Source organism: Macrosteles quadrilineatus, unplaced genomic scaffold, assembly GCF_028750875.1.
Source record: "Macrosteles quadrilineatus isolate MER2022 unplaced genomic scaffold, UCM_ALF_1.0 Scaffold_9__3_contigs__length_116548681, whole genome shotgun sequence".
NCBI lineage: Eukaryota > Metazoa > Arthropoda > Insecta > Hemiptera > Cicadellidae > Macrosteles > Macrosteles quadrilineatus.
This window is the reverse complement of record NW_026542602.1, coordinates 21,733,351-21,751,445: the sequence shown is the minus strand read 5'-3', so window position 1 is coordinate 21,751,445 and position 18,095 is coordinate 21,733,351. Positions and strand designations below refer to the sequence as shown.

Here is an 18,095-nt window from a genome sequence, read left to right as displayed (position 1 = left end):
TTGTGTTAGTCTAGTTACTAGTCAGTCAGTTCACAGTAATGGCGACAGAGACCAGCCGACAAGAGGCATTACAGTAATAAAATTCAAAAAATCTTAGTGAGTTCAGTTTATGTGACAGCACAAAGATTTTTGCACCATTGTTTTCAGGTAAAAATCTAGTTTCTAATGACATACAAATTACTATAGTACTCTTAGTCACCCTCATCGCAATAATTTCCGATCCCGCTAGCTGGAATTGGATCCTAACCATCAAATGCATATCATCTTTATGAAATAAAAATTTTAACTCGGTACTACAAATGATAGGTTATCAGAGTTCAAACAATCCAAACGAAAAAACAACTATTTATAAAATCCCCTAATTAGTTTGCTATACCCAACATTCTAATTAATCGTTAACGCTGTGTTAAAAAATCAGTAATCTAAAAGCATCCTCCACTTTTTTACAAATATTCACTTATACAGTGGATACATGTTAAATGGATCCCTCAAAGTTTGTCCTAATTCATTCCCCATTATACCTGCAGACCTGCTACCCAATTATGCCCAAGCTTCAGACCCAGCTGATAATTGATTGTCTTATCTGATTTCCATACTATAATTGAGATCAGTTGTGCTGAGAGTGATCAAACTAGACAATAGCTTCGGTTCCACATCCGCGCCGATGTCTGGCCGCTTTTGTCCAACTTGCCGCCATTAGACAAAGTTGGAACGGAAACGGAAATCACCGACACCTGCAGTTCTACCAACCTTACGCCAGGATGCCACTCAACTGAGATTAACACTATAAGAAATTGATTTGGTTTTTTTATCTTTTTGAGGCATTCACCTCTGAATATGATAACCGCATTCGCACAACATTTGTTTTACCCACTAAATCTGACTATAATGATTCAGTTAGATGTTATGATTTTAAAATTAAATAATATAAATTAGTAGTTTAGTTTTTAGATTTACTTAGATCGTCCGATATATGCAGGTGGAGATTTTTATATTTAAGTGGTCTGTACACTTGTTTTATTCTTATTGTGAACATAAACTCATCCTATACTCAGAACGAAACTGTTTATGTTCACAAAGATAACGTTCCTCGATTTAATGTCTTGTAGAGTAAAAAGAAGTGGATACATTTTATAAGTGCGATGTATTTCAGTTTAATCTTAAATAATTATGTTTAGACATTCTTAATTCAATATCAATGATCCGTATGCATAAGTTTAGATGCATCGCTGTTTAAAGTTTTAGTCTGTTCGTTTACTTGCAAATATTTTTGTTCAAACAAATAACTATTTCCAAAAAAATTCTAAATCAAATTCCAACTAAGCTGTCTAAACAAAATCATCTACGTTTTACTACATGTCACCTTCTAAGGTGTTCAGCTTATCAGTATTGTTCACAAAAAGTCTTCATCGAATCAGTATTCATATTTCGCAATAGGTTTGTATACTAACTAGAAGTTTCGTGACAAATTAACTCGCTTTATCCATCACCTCATTAATCATTGAAGGTGATCCAAATGCACCTAACGCCACCTATTGAGCTATAAAGCACCTCCGCTCACCAAGACCCATTATCATTGTCTGTGGCTGTGACGAGCTAGCAATAATGTGCATATTTCCCAATAGAGAAGAACACTTTACATCACTTTGTCTGCCTCGAATCATCCTGGTTTAATCTTTATCATGCCTGGGCCATTGTTCCAATGCGAAAGCTTTATGTTATTGACGACGTCGAATGTACAAACGGTTAACTGAATAATTTAAATTTAATATTGCTTTTTTTTCAAAGTTAGTTGTAGAAAAACTGCCATTAGTATACGTTTTACAGTATTTACAGTAGTACATTTTTTTCTATTTTGCTGTTTTCATTTAGAGGTTAATTTTCTTGTAAATCCCCCAAAGATATTTTATCGCGTCTTGTTTACTAAAATTTGCCTACCAAAAAGGTATGGCAATTCATATTTTGAGCAATATGATGTATCCTATATAAGCTATCATTTATTACTTGTGGATAAATTTCTTTATCCAGGGATTTATAGTGGCCGATTTTTAATCCTCGTAAGGACAGGCTGGTCAAATTCTGTTTGTGTACTTGGGTGGGACTCCTTAATAGAATTATTCAATGATGAATTTTCACCCCTAGATTAATGCATAATCCTTCAGAAAGAGTTTCAACAGTGTAATTTTTACCAAATAATATTCTACGCTTCATAGGGTTTTTGAACTTTTGGTGCAAACCATAGCACCAAAGTAATGTAGTTAACAAAGATGAACTCTTATCTATCCTACTTTGAGATAGTTTGTCCTATATTTTATCTTTAATAAGCAAACGGTATCACTAATACTATGTATTATTATATTTATATATTTATAGGCCTATATTGATTTATACACATATCTCAAAATCCATCCCATCTCAAATTATAACTACGATTATTGTCTACAACGCAAATTATATTGATGTAGAGAAAACATTTTTAGTTTTTAGAGTTAGAGAGGAATGGTTAGCAAAGAAAGAGTGGGTACCACGATGTCTATTTGTATTTGCCTAGCTAATTGATTTCGCTCCAGCATTGGAGTCGCAGCTCAGGAGAACCTATAGATCACTGACGCAATGCTTCAATTGAAACTTTTCTTTCCAAAGTCCTGGGGATTCCAGCAGTATGTAATGAAGAAACCTCATTAAACTCTGACATTCAAATAATATGTAAATGGAATGATGAGTTAAGTAGAGTTTAAACCAATCGATTATTTAATTACAAATCATACCTGAACAAAATATTTTGTTTCAGTACTTCCGGACACTGAACACGAGGGTTTCTATAGTGTACATAGAGACGTGGCAAGGTTCAAACCAAACTCCCATAGACAAGAGTCAAGACATCAGCAGAGCTCTGCATAACTTCAACGACTACACGTCGAGAAAGCTGTACAAGGTTGAGAGGGATACGACGCAGCTGCTCACGTAAGTAGTAGACAATATCACAACAGTTTGTGGATACTTAAAGTTTATGTAAAATGTCTACGATATATACTAGATTTCAGATGAAAAAACTGAATATCGGTGTACTTATTATGGTGTTATTTCTTGGAAAATATATAATTACATGCACTCAGCAAATAGTTTAATTGCAATCTTTAGGTTTCAGTTTGACTTGTTTTATCAATCACCCTGTGCCGAAATAGCACACTGATGTATCCACACTTAAAAATATTGCACTACTCCTGGAATGGAAAATGTGTCGCTAGCTATGTCCACACTCGTGCGCTTTTGTGTGCGCCAAGCGCATGCCTCTTAACGCATGCCTTGATGCAGATGGACGCAAGTGACGCTTGCCTCAAGGCATGCACGAAATGAGTCGGAAGGGGCTCCATTCCATAGCGCACAGCGTAGCGCAAGACAATCCACCAGCCTTGGATTCCTGTGCGTTTCAACTTGCAACTGCTTTACATTTTTGACAAGTCGTCCGTGTTGCAGTTGTTTGAAGCATATTGAATAACTAAGAAAACTCAGAATTTATAGAAAATTGTTGCTCTTATTTATGTTAGCGGGACATACGGAGTATTAAAAAAATTATAATAAATTGAATAAATTAAGATTACATTAAGAAAATTAATAAATTAAAATAAAATTAGAAAATTTTGAGTCCTATATAGTACTTCTTCATCTATATTATCCGATATGGTTTCTTACGGTTTGGAACATTTATTGACACTAAATTTGCCGCACCATCCCTCCTATCAGAATATTGACGTCCTAATCGAATTAGGAAAAGGTATCTAGAAAGTGAGGATGGTGGCGCATAAGTGTGGACAGCTAAAAGGCATGCCTCAAGGCGCATGCGATATTGTTTGCGTTGATGCATGTTGAATTGAATATTGAATTGAAAGCTGAAAGGCACATTGAAATTGAAAGCGCATGAGTGTGGACATAGCTTTGGCATTACTGATATTTTAGAATGTGAATATGAATATTAAATTAGGACTTAAAAATAAATGAACATTGAACTCCTACCGAAAAAATATAAAGTGAGTACCCGTATGCTTTTCTTTCTGGGTTTTTTTTGTAGTTATTGTCTTTATTGCATACATAGAGACAAGAATTATTTTCAGCTTGGAAAATGAGTTTAATTAAAATCGGTTTGAAACCACTTTACCTATAATGAAACTTTAAAAGGAATTTAATCAACAAAGTGATCTTGGAATAAGTTTAACTTCACTTAAATAAATTATTTTGATGGTGCTCTGAAACTCAATTTTATTATGAAATAAACTTAATCATTATTTCTATCTTTACAAATTATTTTTGAAAATGGTTTTTGCGTATCGATGTAATGAAATTATTAATTTTTTTTCAAATCGTAGTGTACGTATGTATGGATATGAATACTATTACTTGTAGCTTTACGTACATATTATTTCGAGTAAATGAAAATAAATATGGTAAAAATAATAAGCAAATTTGCATTCAACAAACTACACTATGTAAACTCTATGTTTATGTTAAAAAATATAATATAAAATCATGGTTTAATTTTATTTGGTTATAGAGTATGTATCAAGGTAAATTTTAGAAGTAAAAGTATAAATAAATGTAAGCCGAAAACCTTTTATTCATTACAAACACCATCTTGAGTGCCGATTAATCATTTTCGAAACCATTTTGTTACATTTCGAGTCCAGATGAGAATTTGTCTAATACATTTTCAACATTATTTTTCATCGTGTTGAGCTTTTTTACGTGTTATGTTGTGTTAGACTGATAATTTATTTTATATTATTTATATGATTAAGTCTGTAGAACTTTAAGAACCAGGAGGTTTTCTGGTTTGAAAATGATTTATTTTCATTCTTTTGTAACGTTTTGGTTTTCCATACATTTAATATTTTACGCAAAGTTAGAATTTTTTAATGCTAAGGAAGAAATAAAATAACATTATTTTTAGAATTAAATTATCACTATCTCGTATAAAAGTTGTATGAACAAAAATGAAGAGCCGAGTTATCAGAATTAAAAACCACCGATGAAACTGCAAGTAGCGTAATCATGTTTCAAACCAGCGAATTTTACCGAATAATTCACACTTTTACACGAAATTCTACATCCAATCGGAACATCGTAACACGAATAACAGGTATCGGAGTTGTTTAAGGTTTTATGGTCCATTTTGCAACAGCGTTTGTTACTTAACAAAACCAGTGATGCGGGATCGGCAATGTAGCTGAGTTACACCATGATAGTGAATGACGTGAGACAATCGCTTGAACAACTCATTGTGTTGGTGAACAGCGCCGATGGGAACATATTTGTCACTGGTTGAGCACCAAAAAGCAATTTATTACATCCCCGCCGTTGCAGTCTGATCGATTTATTCGGTAATTTATTTAAATGAACCCTGCTGTAAAGTAGGTTAGTTTTAACGTAATTCGTGTTATATGACCCGGTGATAATGTGCACAGTGAAAATTATTAACTAATGTAGGCGCTGTTGTAATCGGTTAAATTGAGTTGGGCTTTAGCTGAAATGCGGTTGCTTGGTGTTTTTAATATTTCCTGGTTGAATATTGGATATCTTGTAGGAACCTAACTTATCCTGAGAACCTTGCTTCTGTTGGTAGTGTTCATGTCCAGCCAAGTATAAAATACCAATGCATGTTAATAAGGTACACAATTTCTTTTAAGGCGCTTTTGGCATACTATGTTTTAATCTTTGTATTCTAAATCATTGTACACTTTACAGGGGTGAGGAGTTTGTCAGTGGTGAGGCTGGTATCTCCGTGCCAGACACAGTTTGCACCCCGAGATCTGTGGGCATCAGCGTCGATGTCAACCCCTACGAGCTGCATCTGCTGGCTGGGACCATGGCACACATGATCGGCCACAACATCGGCATGGGTCACGATGGAGGAAGTAAGTATTTTATTCACGGTGTGTAGCCTCATAGGATTATACAAGAATACATTTTACAGACTATGTTACCTTGAAGAGTCCAGTTCATAAGTTACCTCAGGGCAGTTGAAGTTTTGTCTTGAAAATTCTTTCAAGTCATAATTTTCTTAAAGTTAAAGATTACATAATTATTGTGTGTGTTTAATTTTTTTAGTTTGTTATAATTTTGAGAGTAATTATATCAAAGTGTTTACAGTGAGTAGCGGTCCAAGCCGTTCTGAGGTTATGAATATCTTGTTACAACAGTTTACTAAATTATAAGTTTAAAAAGTTTAATTTATAAACTTTCACCTGCAAATTAATTATGTGATTTATAAAGCTCTAATACCTAATGCTTGTGGGTTTTCAAAAAAATATTTTGAGATAATATTACATATATTACATGTAACCTATTTATCATTGCAATATCCCAGAGAATTACCAAATTAACGAATGTTGATCTTTTGGCAAACAAAGTAGTTTTAGTATTTTTATTTTTATACTGTACAATCCTTTCCTTAAATTTGTTTATATTTATAGAAAAAAATTATAATGAGACTAACTTTTATGTTTCTCAGTGTAATGAAAATCACAGCAAGGTTTTGCATAACTAACACAATTTCATAGCACGTAAACCCCTGCAGTTATTAGAAAAAACGTTTTATTCAACATTAATAAAACAGATTACCGGTACCATTGTAAAAAAAAATATTTAAAAAACAAGAAACAATTTCAATTAACTTACAGTGGAATACAACATGTAGAAGCACAGATAGAACTGGCACACAAACAATAAATCTCCAGTATTCATGAACTCATCCCAGTTAACAATAACAATTTATCCCGTTAACACTTTCAGGGGAAAATGAATATTGCAAAACTATCAGAGATCACACAATGAATCATAACGAGTTGAACAATGATTTCAATGAGTTTTATCGGAATGTCAATCGTAATCCTTATGGAATAATCATTTATTGGTAGGGTTATACAGGTGTTATGTTTGGAAACCGGGAACCCATATTCATTTCGGGAATATTCATGGTGACATAATCTCGGAATATACAGCCCCCGGATGAATGCGGCTATTGATTATGTAAATGTCAGAGGCTGCAGATGATTTCAAACTAATCGGACTTTATCGTTTAGTACACTTTAAGTGAAACAACTGTATTTCTATCACTGTATTACTCGATTGTCTAACACAATGAACCATGTTTGGGACTCATTTACTACTTTGTAATAGTGTATGCAGTTTTTTTTTTTAATATACTGTTTTATTATGGCATTGTAGCCCATGTATGTGTATTTATTGTTTTTTCTAATTCAGTGTGTAATAGAACTTGGTCTACTGTTGATATTACAATGTAGTTATCTTTATGTATATTTTTTGCTGACAACTATACAATATCATTGACTATAATATATGTAGTCAATGACAATAGTCAATATTTTACTCTGAAATCCATTAACCCATTTATCGGCAGCCATTCCTTTTAACCACAATAGTGTGTTATAGCACAGCAAAAACAGTAAGATAGTTACAGTATCATATTATGCATTTTAAATTTTCCTTAAGGGCAATTTATTTAAGACCTCAATAGATTTTCTCTTCAAAGAAACATTCTGATTCTGTGTTCATCCTCAAATTTAACCCCGGATATGGCCAAAATTAAAGTAACAAACACAACATAATATTTGACATTGATGAACATTTCTAAGATACTTTACTTATCTATGCTACCTGCTACGTATTTCCATTTGAGGGACGTGTTCCATAGACATAGTTCATGTTGCATTCACAGCACATGTTTGGCAGGATTCATGTGAAAGTGTTACCATTTAATAAAACCTCTGGCAAAAAATAATCACTAATTTCCCTTTTGTTTTACATTCATTACTTATTTACTTTAAGTCTTTCGTTACATTATTTAACCAGCAACAAAATTCATGGTCTATTGAATCAACTGTCCTATAATAAGTAAAGTGATTCAAAAGGTTGTAGTCACTTCATCTTACGTTTGCAAAAAGACGTTTCTCTTTCAGGAGAGGAGTGTTTCTGCCGGGACTGGCACGGGTGCATCATGGCGCAGAGCATTGTGGGACTGGAGAACGTTCAGCCGTACAAGTTCAGTGAATGTTCAAGATCGGACTACAACAGCGCCCTTCGAACTGGCAGAGGCATATGTCTGCTAAACAAGCCCAATGAGGTAGGATAGAGTCAAATATTTCAATTGTTTGGTTCTCTGTTGGATCTTTGCATGCACTGTATACTTTAAACGTTAAACTATATCTCTAATTTAATATGGATAAAAAGTGTCATGTTTTTTTTTATTGCTACGTAAACTGTATAGTATTGCAGACATCTTTTTAAACATCCAAAACTAAAAGAACAAATATTCTTGGTACGAATAACATATTTATTTTTCCTTTATTTCATTCGACAAAGTGGGCTCCTTGAACTAATTATAGAACAGAAAGCTGCTAATTGCTGCATTTACTTACTTTGCCGCACACTTGTTACTTTGTGGCACAGTTTTTTTATTTTTTCGCACAACAGTACTCCAATTAAACAACACAAAACTGCGCGCTTTTATTATGCACGTAATCCGTGTACGCTTGGAAATAGGTTGGCAACACTTAAAGATACTACGACTACGATCAGCCGTTGCAGTGTTTCACATTTCATACAACGCTTGGATTTAACCTGACCTAAAACGTGATCAGTGTTTGAAAGACTAATTATTTCTATGCTATACAGGGTGTCTCAGACCACTCGGCCGGCTTGTATAGCTCCAATATGAAAGCAAATGGAAACCTAACTGCAACTGGAACCCCCTATTTTGACCCCAAGGAATTCAGCTAAATTATTTTCAACCCCAAAAAAGCACCCCAAAGGGCAGATTTTGGGGGGTGGGGGTGGTTTTTGGGAAATTTTCAAATGTAAAGGGGGGTCGTGTTATACCTCTTTTTAAAGGTCCTTTAGTCCTGAGTATTTTAGTGGAAAAAGATTTAAATTATCTTCATCCATATTTACAGGGTGTTCAAAAACGTACAAAAAAATAGACCTTTGAACTACTTTTCACTGTAAAGAGGTGGAATTTCGTGGGGGGTTCAAATTTTGACAACACTTTAATTAATAAATGAGCTTTCAAAAAACTCTGGTTTCAACCCTTTTGCTATCTTTTTACTTATGTTACGCATTTTCAAACTTTTTGAAGTTTCAAAAGCTGTTATCTCAAAAATTTCAAATGGCAACATGGGTTTCATTACAAACCACATTGTAGCCCTTAAAATTTTCTATAATTTTTGTATTTAATGTTTTTTTGTGTCTTCATTGGTTAAGGAGGTATAACGAAATTAGTATATTTTAATGTTTTACTAAATGGTATTCAAAGTGTTTGCTGTTGCAAATGTACACCTCTAGGTCTCAATTAAAACAAATCTTGTCTAAAAAAATAAAATAGTACTCAGATTGTTGATCTTGGAAGATTGATAAAGTTAAGAACACAACTGCAAATATTCTTAGTTATTTTACAATTACATGGCTCTAATAGTGCTTTGAATGAATAATTTGTTTGAATCAGCATTAATAGCCTACATACCGCTGGACTTCTACAAATGCTTAAATTGCCTTCCATTTTGTTCCATGCAAACCCCAACTCTGTTTATGCACGTAGTACTTCTCCTCCACTATTATGGTACTGTATTGCTATTTTACTACCGCAGGTGCATTAACCTCTCTTACAGATCCAGTAAGTTTTGTTTTATCTGATCAAACGTGACCAGTTTCACGCACAAGCTCATTGATTTCATGATGATTTTTTTTTATTTACCAGTAGCATTTATAGACAGTATTCATTCAAAGCACTATTAGAATTTTGTAAATTGTAAAATGTAAAAATTATAGCAAATTTCTAGGGCTACAATGTGGTTTGTAATAAAACCCATGTTGCTATTTGAAATTTTTTAGATAACAGCTTTTGAAACTTCAAAAAATTTGAAAATGCGTAACATAAGTAAAAAGATAGCAAAAGGGTTGAAACTAGAGTTTTTTGAAAGCTCATTTATTAATTAAAGTGTTGTCAAAATTTGAACCCCACACGAAATTCCACCTCTTTACAGTGAAAAGTAGTTCAAAGGTCTATTTTTTTGTACGTTTTTGAACACCCTGTAAATATGGATGAAGATAATTTAAATCTTTTTTCACTAAAATACTCAGGACTAAAGGACCTTTAAAAAGAGGTATAACACGACCCCCCTTTACATTTGAAAATTTCCCAAAAACTACCCCCACCCCCCAAAATCTGCCCTTTGGGGTGCTTTTTTGGGGTTGAAAATAATTTAGCTGAATTCCTTGGGGTCAAAATAGGGGGTTCCAGTTGCAATTAGGTTTCCATTTGCTTTCATATTGGAGCTATACAAGCCGGCCGGGTGGTCTAAGACACCCTGTATAATAACTGTAGGAAAAATATAATGTGTAACACAGGTGCAAATAGCCTTTGCTGCACTCGAGAATCTTTCCACACTCGCCTATGGCTCTTGCGTAAACATTTCTCTCGTGTGCAGCAAAGTGCCACTTTGCCCACTAGTTACACAATAGTTATTTGTGCAACTAGAGAGAAAAGTGAGCAATTGACTCACTCGAGAGAAATCCTTACTCATGAGCCGTAGGCGAGTGAGGAATGGTTTCTCGAGTGAGGCAATTGTACTTTGAACTCAAGTTGCACATTATACTTTTCCTACAGTTACAATAAAACAAATAAATTAGTGAAGAAACATAACCTATTTTTACACAGAAGTGAACTTTTAATATAACATTTAACGTGAAGTGACAAATACAACAGTACAACAGCTGACCAGCTGATTTACAGCCAGTGCTGCCAACGTATTTCGCGCGCATACGACGTTGCCTGCATGTTTCGTGCTCACTACAGTATTTCGTGCCTTCACGCTGCAAATCTGGAGTGAGACAAAGTAATTAGAGTGAGACAATGTTAACATTGTCTCACTGATGAGCGAATTGGCCACTTTGTTTTCTCAAATCAGTGAGAGAACATGTACATTGTTAGGTAACTGTAGGAAAATACTATTTCCTAACACTGCATGGAAATTGTAACTTGCCCACACCTATAAACAGTACGCGAAATGGCTCATTATCACTCGCTAATCAGCTGAGGTTTGTTACACCAACCCCAGCCGCGGATCCGGTACGTTAGTTAACGACCGGTAAGCAAATAACATAACCTAAATGAAATTTTATATACATTTAAAAAGTTTATCTGTGTGTTATAATAGGTATAATAATGGTGTTATAATTGGTAGGAAATATTTGTGTGTAGTACGCGCACAAACAGTCATTGCAATCTTACACAAATAGCTATTAACATAAACGAAAAATCTGGCTAAAGCATGTCCAAATAGTCTTGATTATCCAAGGTTAATGGTGGTACTGTTGTCATATTTTAAGGTCTTTATTATAAAGGGTGGGGCAATGAGAACGCCACAATTTGTTTTAGCTGTCACATGTTAATTATTGCGACAACGAATGATCAGCTGTGCTTAAAACATCAATTAAACTATGCCATTTTAGTAAATATTGTGCCCAAGGCTATTAACACTGAGATTTTGATGTGCAAACCTATTTTTAAAATAGTGGTTCTTGTGCAAAAACCCAGAGATTGTTTGGACCACATTCCATCCTTGGTCAACATGGCACTGTTCCAGATTGGAAAACAATGGTGAACTGGGTAAAACTATTTAGGATAAACCTAAAACCTTAAACCTAAAAAATAATCGGTGGGTGCCGCAAAACTCTTTGTACACCAGCAAATGTTGAAAGAGTGCGAGTCGCAGTAACTGAAAGTCCAAAGAGATTTGCCAGGAAGCTGTTGTTGTTGAAAGCTTTACGTTGGTTCCTTTTTTTGGACAGGGGGGGGGTTTCTAATAAGCTATTGCTTGAACCGAAGCTAAGAATTGTCCAAAAACTAAAGTGATTCCTGAAGAAATGCTGGAGGAGTATTTGATGGAGTTTTCAAGTGCCTAATGTCAAGTAGGACAAGGACGTCACTTGCAGGATTTCGTTCTCAAGAAATGGAAAAATGACTTTGTTAAGTTAAAATGGCAAAAGATAAGCTGTGTTTTGATGTGCTATTTATATCCATAGGGTGAATATTATTGAGTTTGTACTGCTTATAAATTGGGGCGCTTTCATTGCCCCACCCTGTATTACGAATCAGTTATACTATCAGCTGAGCTAGGCGTGTTAAGCAAAAATAAAGAATATGTTTGTGTTGGATAGTCTATTAGTAGAACCATTGTAGAACCTATTCCATCCCCATGTCACCAGGTTTTTGATCAAATTTGTCTTAGTTGATGTGAGCCACCTACAGATTGTGATGATCTAAATTACTGATTTCTGCCGATTACACGATGGTTTAAGCCAAGTCAAACTGATGGAATGGCTTATTATGAGCTAGCTATAGCAACTGTTATGACCCAGTAAATATGTCAGTAACAAAAATAAGGTACAAAATAGAGTTTTAGACACTAGAGCAATCTGTGACTGGCTCACACAACTACATTAGTTTTTAGTAAAGAAATTGGTGACAGCTGATCCATTAACATGGGATGTCTTCGTAGAACACTGAACATTTGTCTGTTACAACTTAGTAATTGGTTTGTAGACAAAGTTGAATTGAGTATAGAAGCTTTACCAGGGCTTGCGAATTTGAAATAAAGGTAGGACAATGTGATACTAAGTTAAATTATAAAATTATAGCTTTGGGTTTCTTTTTTATTCGTATCCAAAAAATTGTTTTAAATTTCGTACGAACAATTAATAAATTGCAATTATTGGTGCAAAGATTACATACAGCATATGTAATCTTTGATTGGTGTTACAGTTCAAGTTTATAAAGATACTGTATGTATAAAAAAATCCTAAAATGTCTTCAAAAATAATAGTTAATGTTTAGATGTAATCTTTTTTTAATACTAACCAAGTTATTTCTACAAAATCCACCCTGTGTATTTTCCTATGTACAAATTTTTGTAAGAGTATGTATATTGTATAGTATACTTTGTAGTACTTATTCTACTATGGTATATGCGTAAGGATTGTACTCAATATATAGTGTACTCTTCAAAGTAAACGACTCAAACATGAGTTTTTAACACAAAATAACCTAGTTAGTACAAATTAAGTTTAAAATTTTAAAATTTGTAAACCTCATCCCAGCCAGGTGTGTTTACAGTTAAATCAGCTGATAAGGCAGCTGTGTTTACTGTTAAATCAGCTGATAAGGCAGTTGTGTTTACTGTTAAATCAGCTGATAAGGCAGCTGTGTTTATTATGTTGACATAGCCACAAGATTCCCAAAACCCATCAATGTTAACTTTGTCGCAGACGAAGTTTGTTGACTAGGATTACACACAAGTTAACAGCAAAAACTATAAGCCTGATTTATCTATGAAAATAATTAAATTATTTATTTTTTAATCTAAACAAAAATTAATCGCATGTTGCCCTTAAAGATACCGGTAATTAAATTAACAAAATAATAACTATAATTTTTTCCTACAGTTACCTAACAATGTACATGTTCTCTCACTGATTTGAGAAAGCAAAGTGGCCAATTCGCTCATCAGTGAGACAATGTTAACATTGTCTCACTCTAAATTACTTTGTCTCACTCACTCCAGATTTGCAACGTGAAGGCACGAAATAGTGAGCGCGTAACATGCAGACAAGGTCTTATGCGCGCAAAATACGCTGGAAGCACTGGTTGTAAATCAGCTGGTCAGCTGGTTGTACTGTTGTATCATTAAATGTAATATTTAAAGTTCACTTCTGTGTAAAAAATATGTCACGTTTCTTTACCAATTTATTTGTTTTATGGTAGCTGTTGGAAAAATATAATGTGCAACTCGAGTGCAAAGTGCAATTGCCTCACTCGAGAAATTATTCCTCACTCGCCAACGGCTCGTGAGTAAGTATTTCTCTCGAGTGAGTCAATTGCTCCCTTTGCTCACTAGTTGCACAAATAACTATTTGTACTTGTATGGAATCAGAAAACAAAATATAAAGAGATTTTTCTACATTCACATTTTTTTAATGTTTAGAATGTTATTTTAATTACCAACAAATTATATGCAATAACAAATATATTTTAAGGGAAAATTTGACAAAAATAAAACGTTTAAAAATCACATTTAATATCTAACTTTTTAAATAGAGTGTTTTCTATATTGTAAACTCATATTAGGATTAAGTTATTCTTATGATAAAAATTTAATCATTGTAATCAGTTCAGCTTAACAATAACTCGTAACGACTGTTGTACCGTATTGAAGGTATAGTTTAAACCCCCTAACTCAAAATCTGAACATGTGTTAACTTTTCTAAACTACATGCTGCCAATTGTATACTGCATCTGATAAGCTCTCTGTCATACATTGAAATTATGTTCAACAACAATTGTTTAGCATAGGAAAAGAGAATGTGCATAACATTAACGATACTGTATTTCATTAGCACTCCAAACAGTAGTGACAATAATTGTAAGTACTGCAGGACGTCCCAGTAGCTCCATTACTTTGGGATTACAACGTAAATACAGCGCTGTGATTGGTTGATTTTCATCATGCAAACTTTATGGACATTTAGGATGCAACTTTATGCAACTTTATGGACCCATGTCTCTAATATCCGTGGATACTAACTATCTCTAGATATCCACAGTGGTTTACCCAATTGTCGAAATAAAAAAAAAACATCTTGGTTCTATTCTTGGTTTCTAAAAAATTCAATACTACACTATAATTTTCTAAATCAAATTAATTTTAGTGAAGATTTATTTTGGGGGGTTAACAATAATTACTTATACCGTTACAAACCGGGGCCACTAGTAGGTGCAATTCAACTAGAATATATGAGCTAAGCTCAAATTTAAAATGAAGTGGAGGTGCCTCATGTAGCTTTTTTACTTGCTATGAACATCTTTTTAAACCGGGATCATGTCATATCGTCTATTAAAATCCCCCATTCTAGAGTCCTTATGAACACCTTATGAGCCCGCTTTCATGTCAACGATTATTCAAGCCACAAAATGATCAGTTGCAGAATAAGTGGTAAATATTCCAAGACACCAATGGAAAATTACTTGTCTTAAAGTACAAACTTGAGACATTATAGTTCTACGGAAACTGCAGCGAGAAACTAGCGACAAGTTGTTCTCTAAATTAACATGTAAACAGGGACTTTAATATTGTGATAAAGGCTGCTAGGAACAACTGAGGTGGAGTACTTCTGTCTAGTGTAAGATTCGCCCCAGTTCTAGCTCTTTATAATGATCGTCTCTCAACCTCTCATAAAATGCCACACTCAAACACCAGTTATCTTACAGATGTAGCTAGTTAGATAATGTTACTTGCTACTGTTGATGGAGAAACAAAGGAAGTATTAAATTCGATTTAGTCCTTTAATTTTTTGAAAAATCTGTAAGTAAGAGTTTGTGATGGTCGAGTAGTTGGTATCCGCTGACTATTCTACCACCAGAATATTTGGCTTTTTTAGACATAAGTTGATTCAATGTTTAACTTGGTAGGAATTTAGACAGTTTTTTTCTGGTTTATATTTCTTAACTCAACACACAAAATAAACTCAGCTGGCCTACTAAGTTTGGACATAATAACTTACCTACGGTATATAGCAACCCGTTCTGATAATACAGGATTACTGTATACATATATTTTGTTACGGTTTCTTTATACCTTCTTAGCACAGCCCTCTTGAATAAACGACATTATGGATACGGTACGAAATGTTTCTTTTACAATTTCATAAAGTTATAGACATACTGTATTGATTTATATGTTTTATATTTGTAGTTGTTTGAGCAACAGTACCGTACTGTACTATTAAATTAAACTAGGTGGCGTTCGCAGACGCATCCACAAAATTGAGCGGAGTCATCAAGGGTTCATATTATATTGTTTTTTCATCACTCCGTAACGAAAGTAACTATTTTCAATAACAGCTGACATCAATGAAAGTAGTCGTTTCCCAAGCTCTAATTTAGGGCGAGGGAAAATCGATCAGCTGATTTTCCCTCGCTCTAAATTTACTTTTCCTCGCTCTCAATTAGTTCTCCATTTATTCACTACGCGCACTAGTGTTTTGTTATGGTTTAATTTAATGATTTGAATCAGCTGTATGTATTTTTATGGACCCAACCTCATGACTTTGTATCTCAAAAAGTATAAATCGGAGTCGGCCAGACATAAACTTTACACGATTAAAGAGAGGAAATTTCTTTGGCCATAGTTCCGGAAACGGCCGAAAATGTTATCGCAACAATGGCCGTTTTGTTTTACCATAAGTTGTCAGTAAGATAGCTACCATGCAACATAAGCTTTTCCTTGGGATATAGCAAAAAACGAGTCTCCTATTACAGTGCAGCGTGGTTTTCTCATCTAATTCGGTATTGAACCACCAACTAGAAAAAAATCATAACTCGTTGGCTTAAGAAATTGGTGACACAAGAAATGCTGTCTCGTGTGTGGGAATATTTCGGCTATTGCGCAGATGTTTGCCGTGCAGCACAGGAGGAACAAATCGAGCATTTGTAATGAGTGTAAATAAAACTTGAAAATGTTCTCTTTCTAATGGCGTAACACATATTTGTTTCCGATTTATACTTTTCTAGATACAAATACCCGAAACTGGCTCCATATGTTTGAATAGACCTGTACAATAAATCAGAGGTAAATAAAAAAGGAGCACAGTTATGTCTGAAATGAAATTTTAAAAAAATATCTCTATACCTGTATTTTTTTATTTAATATTTTTGCTGAAAATTTGATAGGAACAAAACATTCAGTCCAAGATCAACTTCAATACTCACTTGTGATGCAGCGGAACCAATCCAGGTCAAGTAAAATTCATCTTTATTCATAAAGCCCAAGAATAATCACCAGTTTTCTAAGAACTTTTGACTTATAATTAAAAGCACCTAAGTATTAAAAGCTTTCCTAAGCTTAAATTTTAGTTGACCTCGCTGTAGCTTTTTTGAATCTATAAACCACTTACCAGTGATGATTTTTTTTAGTAAAACTTTTTTGTAAGATACAAATACAGTAGTTTAAATTGCAAATACATTTGTACAGAAATAAATAAAAATTGAAATACAGGGTGCTGCAACAAACCCAGGGTAGGTTCCTTGGAAAGCCTACACACTGCTATTCTGTATAAATGGCACAGTGGTTTTTATTGAGTCGTATTTTTAAAAGTAATGATTTAGTCATTACAACACAACGGCAGTTCCGTGCATTCTTCCACTTACGGTCGACATGGAGAGGTTAAGTCGCGTAGCACAAACATGCTGGTTGGGTTACTAGTAACTTTAGAAAGGCGTCTGCGTTGAAAATGAAAAAGAATCTAACTGGCCGTCCAAAGTCAGATCGGGCGCCAGACAACTAACATTCGATAGAGTTCGTGCTGCTGTGGAAAACAGTCCTCGTTCGTCAACGCGCGAAAACAAACGGCTGCGTTGAACCATAGATAAAAGGAGTTGAACATGTCTGACCGCTTGGATATACGAATTTTGAGTTTCGATCTTAATAGTTTTCTCCCCTACAGATAAATTTGTTTTATACTGATTATTTTTTTTATCGTCCATACAGGTAATCGAAACTGGACTTCTCCATGGCGAACTAATTGAAAGAGTGCACGGAACTGCCGCTGAGTTGCAATGACTCAATCATTACTTTTTAAGAACGACTTGATAACAAACGTACGTGGCTCAGGCCATGGTGGAAGTAAGAGCCAGACCATGGCTCAGGCAACCTACGGATAATGGCAGTGTGTGTAAGCTTTCCATCGAGCCTGCCCCCACCAACCTCAGACATAGAAAATATTTTTTGCTACACCCTATCTATATTTAAAACAAATAATATCGATACTTCTCAAATTTGCTGAGCCAATAAGAGTACTGTACCCAGGGACAGAGCCATGGCTCGGTATAGTTTATTTCGGTTGTAAAAGCAACATAAAGGAAACTCACGTTTTTTACAATCTAAGTTCCAGTGGTATTTTAATTTATTATGAATACAGCTGTCCAAAATTATTTAAAATATAAGAACGAGTGGATAAAAATTTTAAAATCT

At 34.2% G+C, this 18,095-nt stretch overlaps 1 protein-coding gene across 13 annotated transcripts in view; it reads left to right on the top strand.

The window, feature by feature from the left end:
• The window catches only part of LOC129002646 (disintegrin and metalloproteinase domain-containing protein 11), a 718,527-nt gene that overhangs the window by 648,793 nt on the left and 51,639 nt on the right, over window positions 1–18,095 (top strand). For 11 of the 13 annotated variants that reach the window (XM_054430614.1, XM_054430608.1, XM_054430615.1 and 8 more), the window contains 3 exons: window positions 2,792–2,964; window positions 5,740–5,909; window positions 7,959–8,137. In XM_054430614.1, the coding sequence (XP_054286589.1) occupies window positions 2,792–2,964; window positions 5,740–5,909; window positions 7,959–8,137 (522 nt within the window). The remainder of the gene's footprint in view (window positions 1–2,791; window positions 2,965–5,739; window positions 5,910–7,958; window positions 8,138–18,095) is intronic. The other 2 variants (XM_054430611.1, XM_054430610.1) reach the window with 1 other exon arrangement.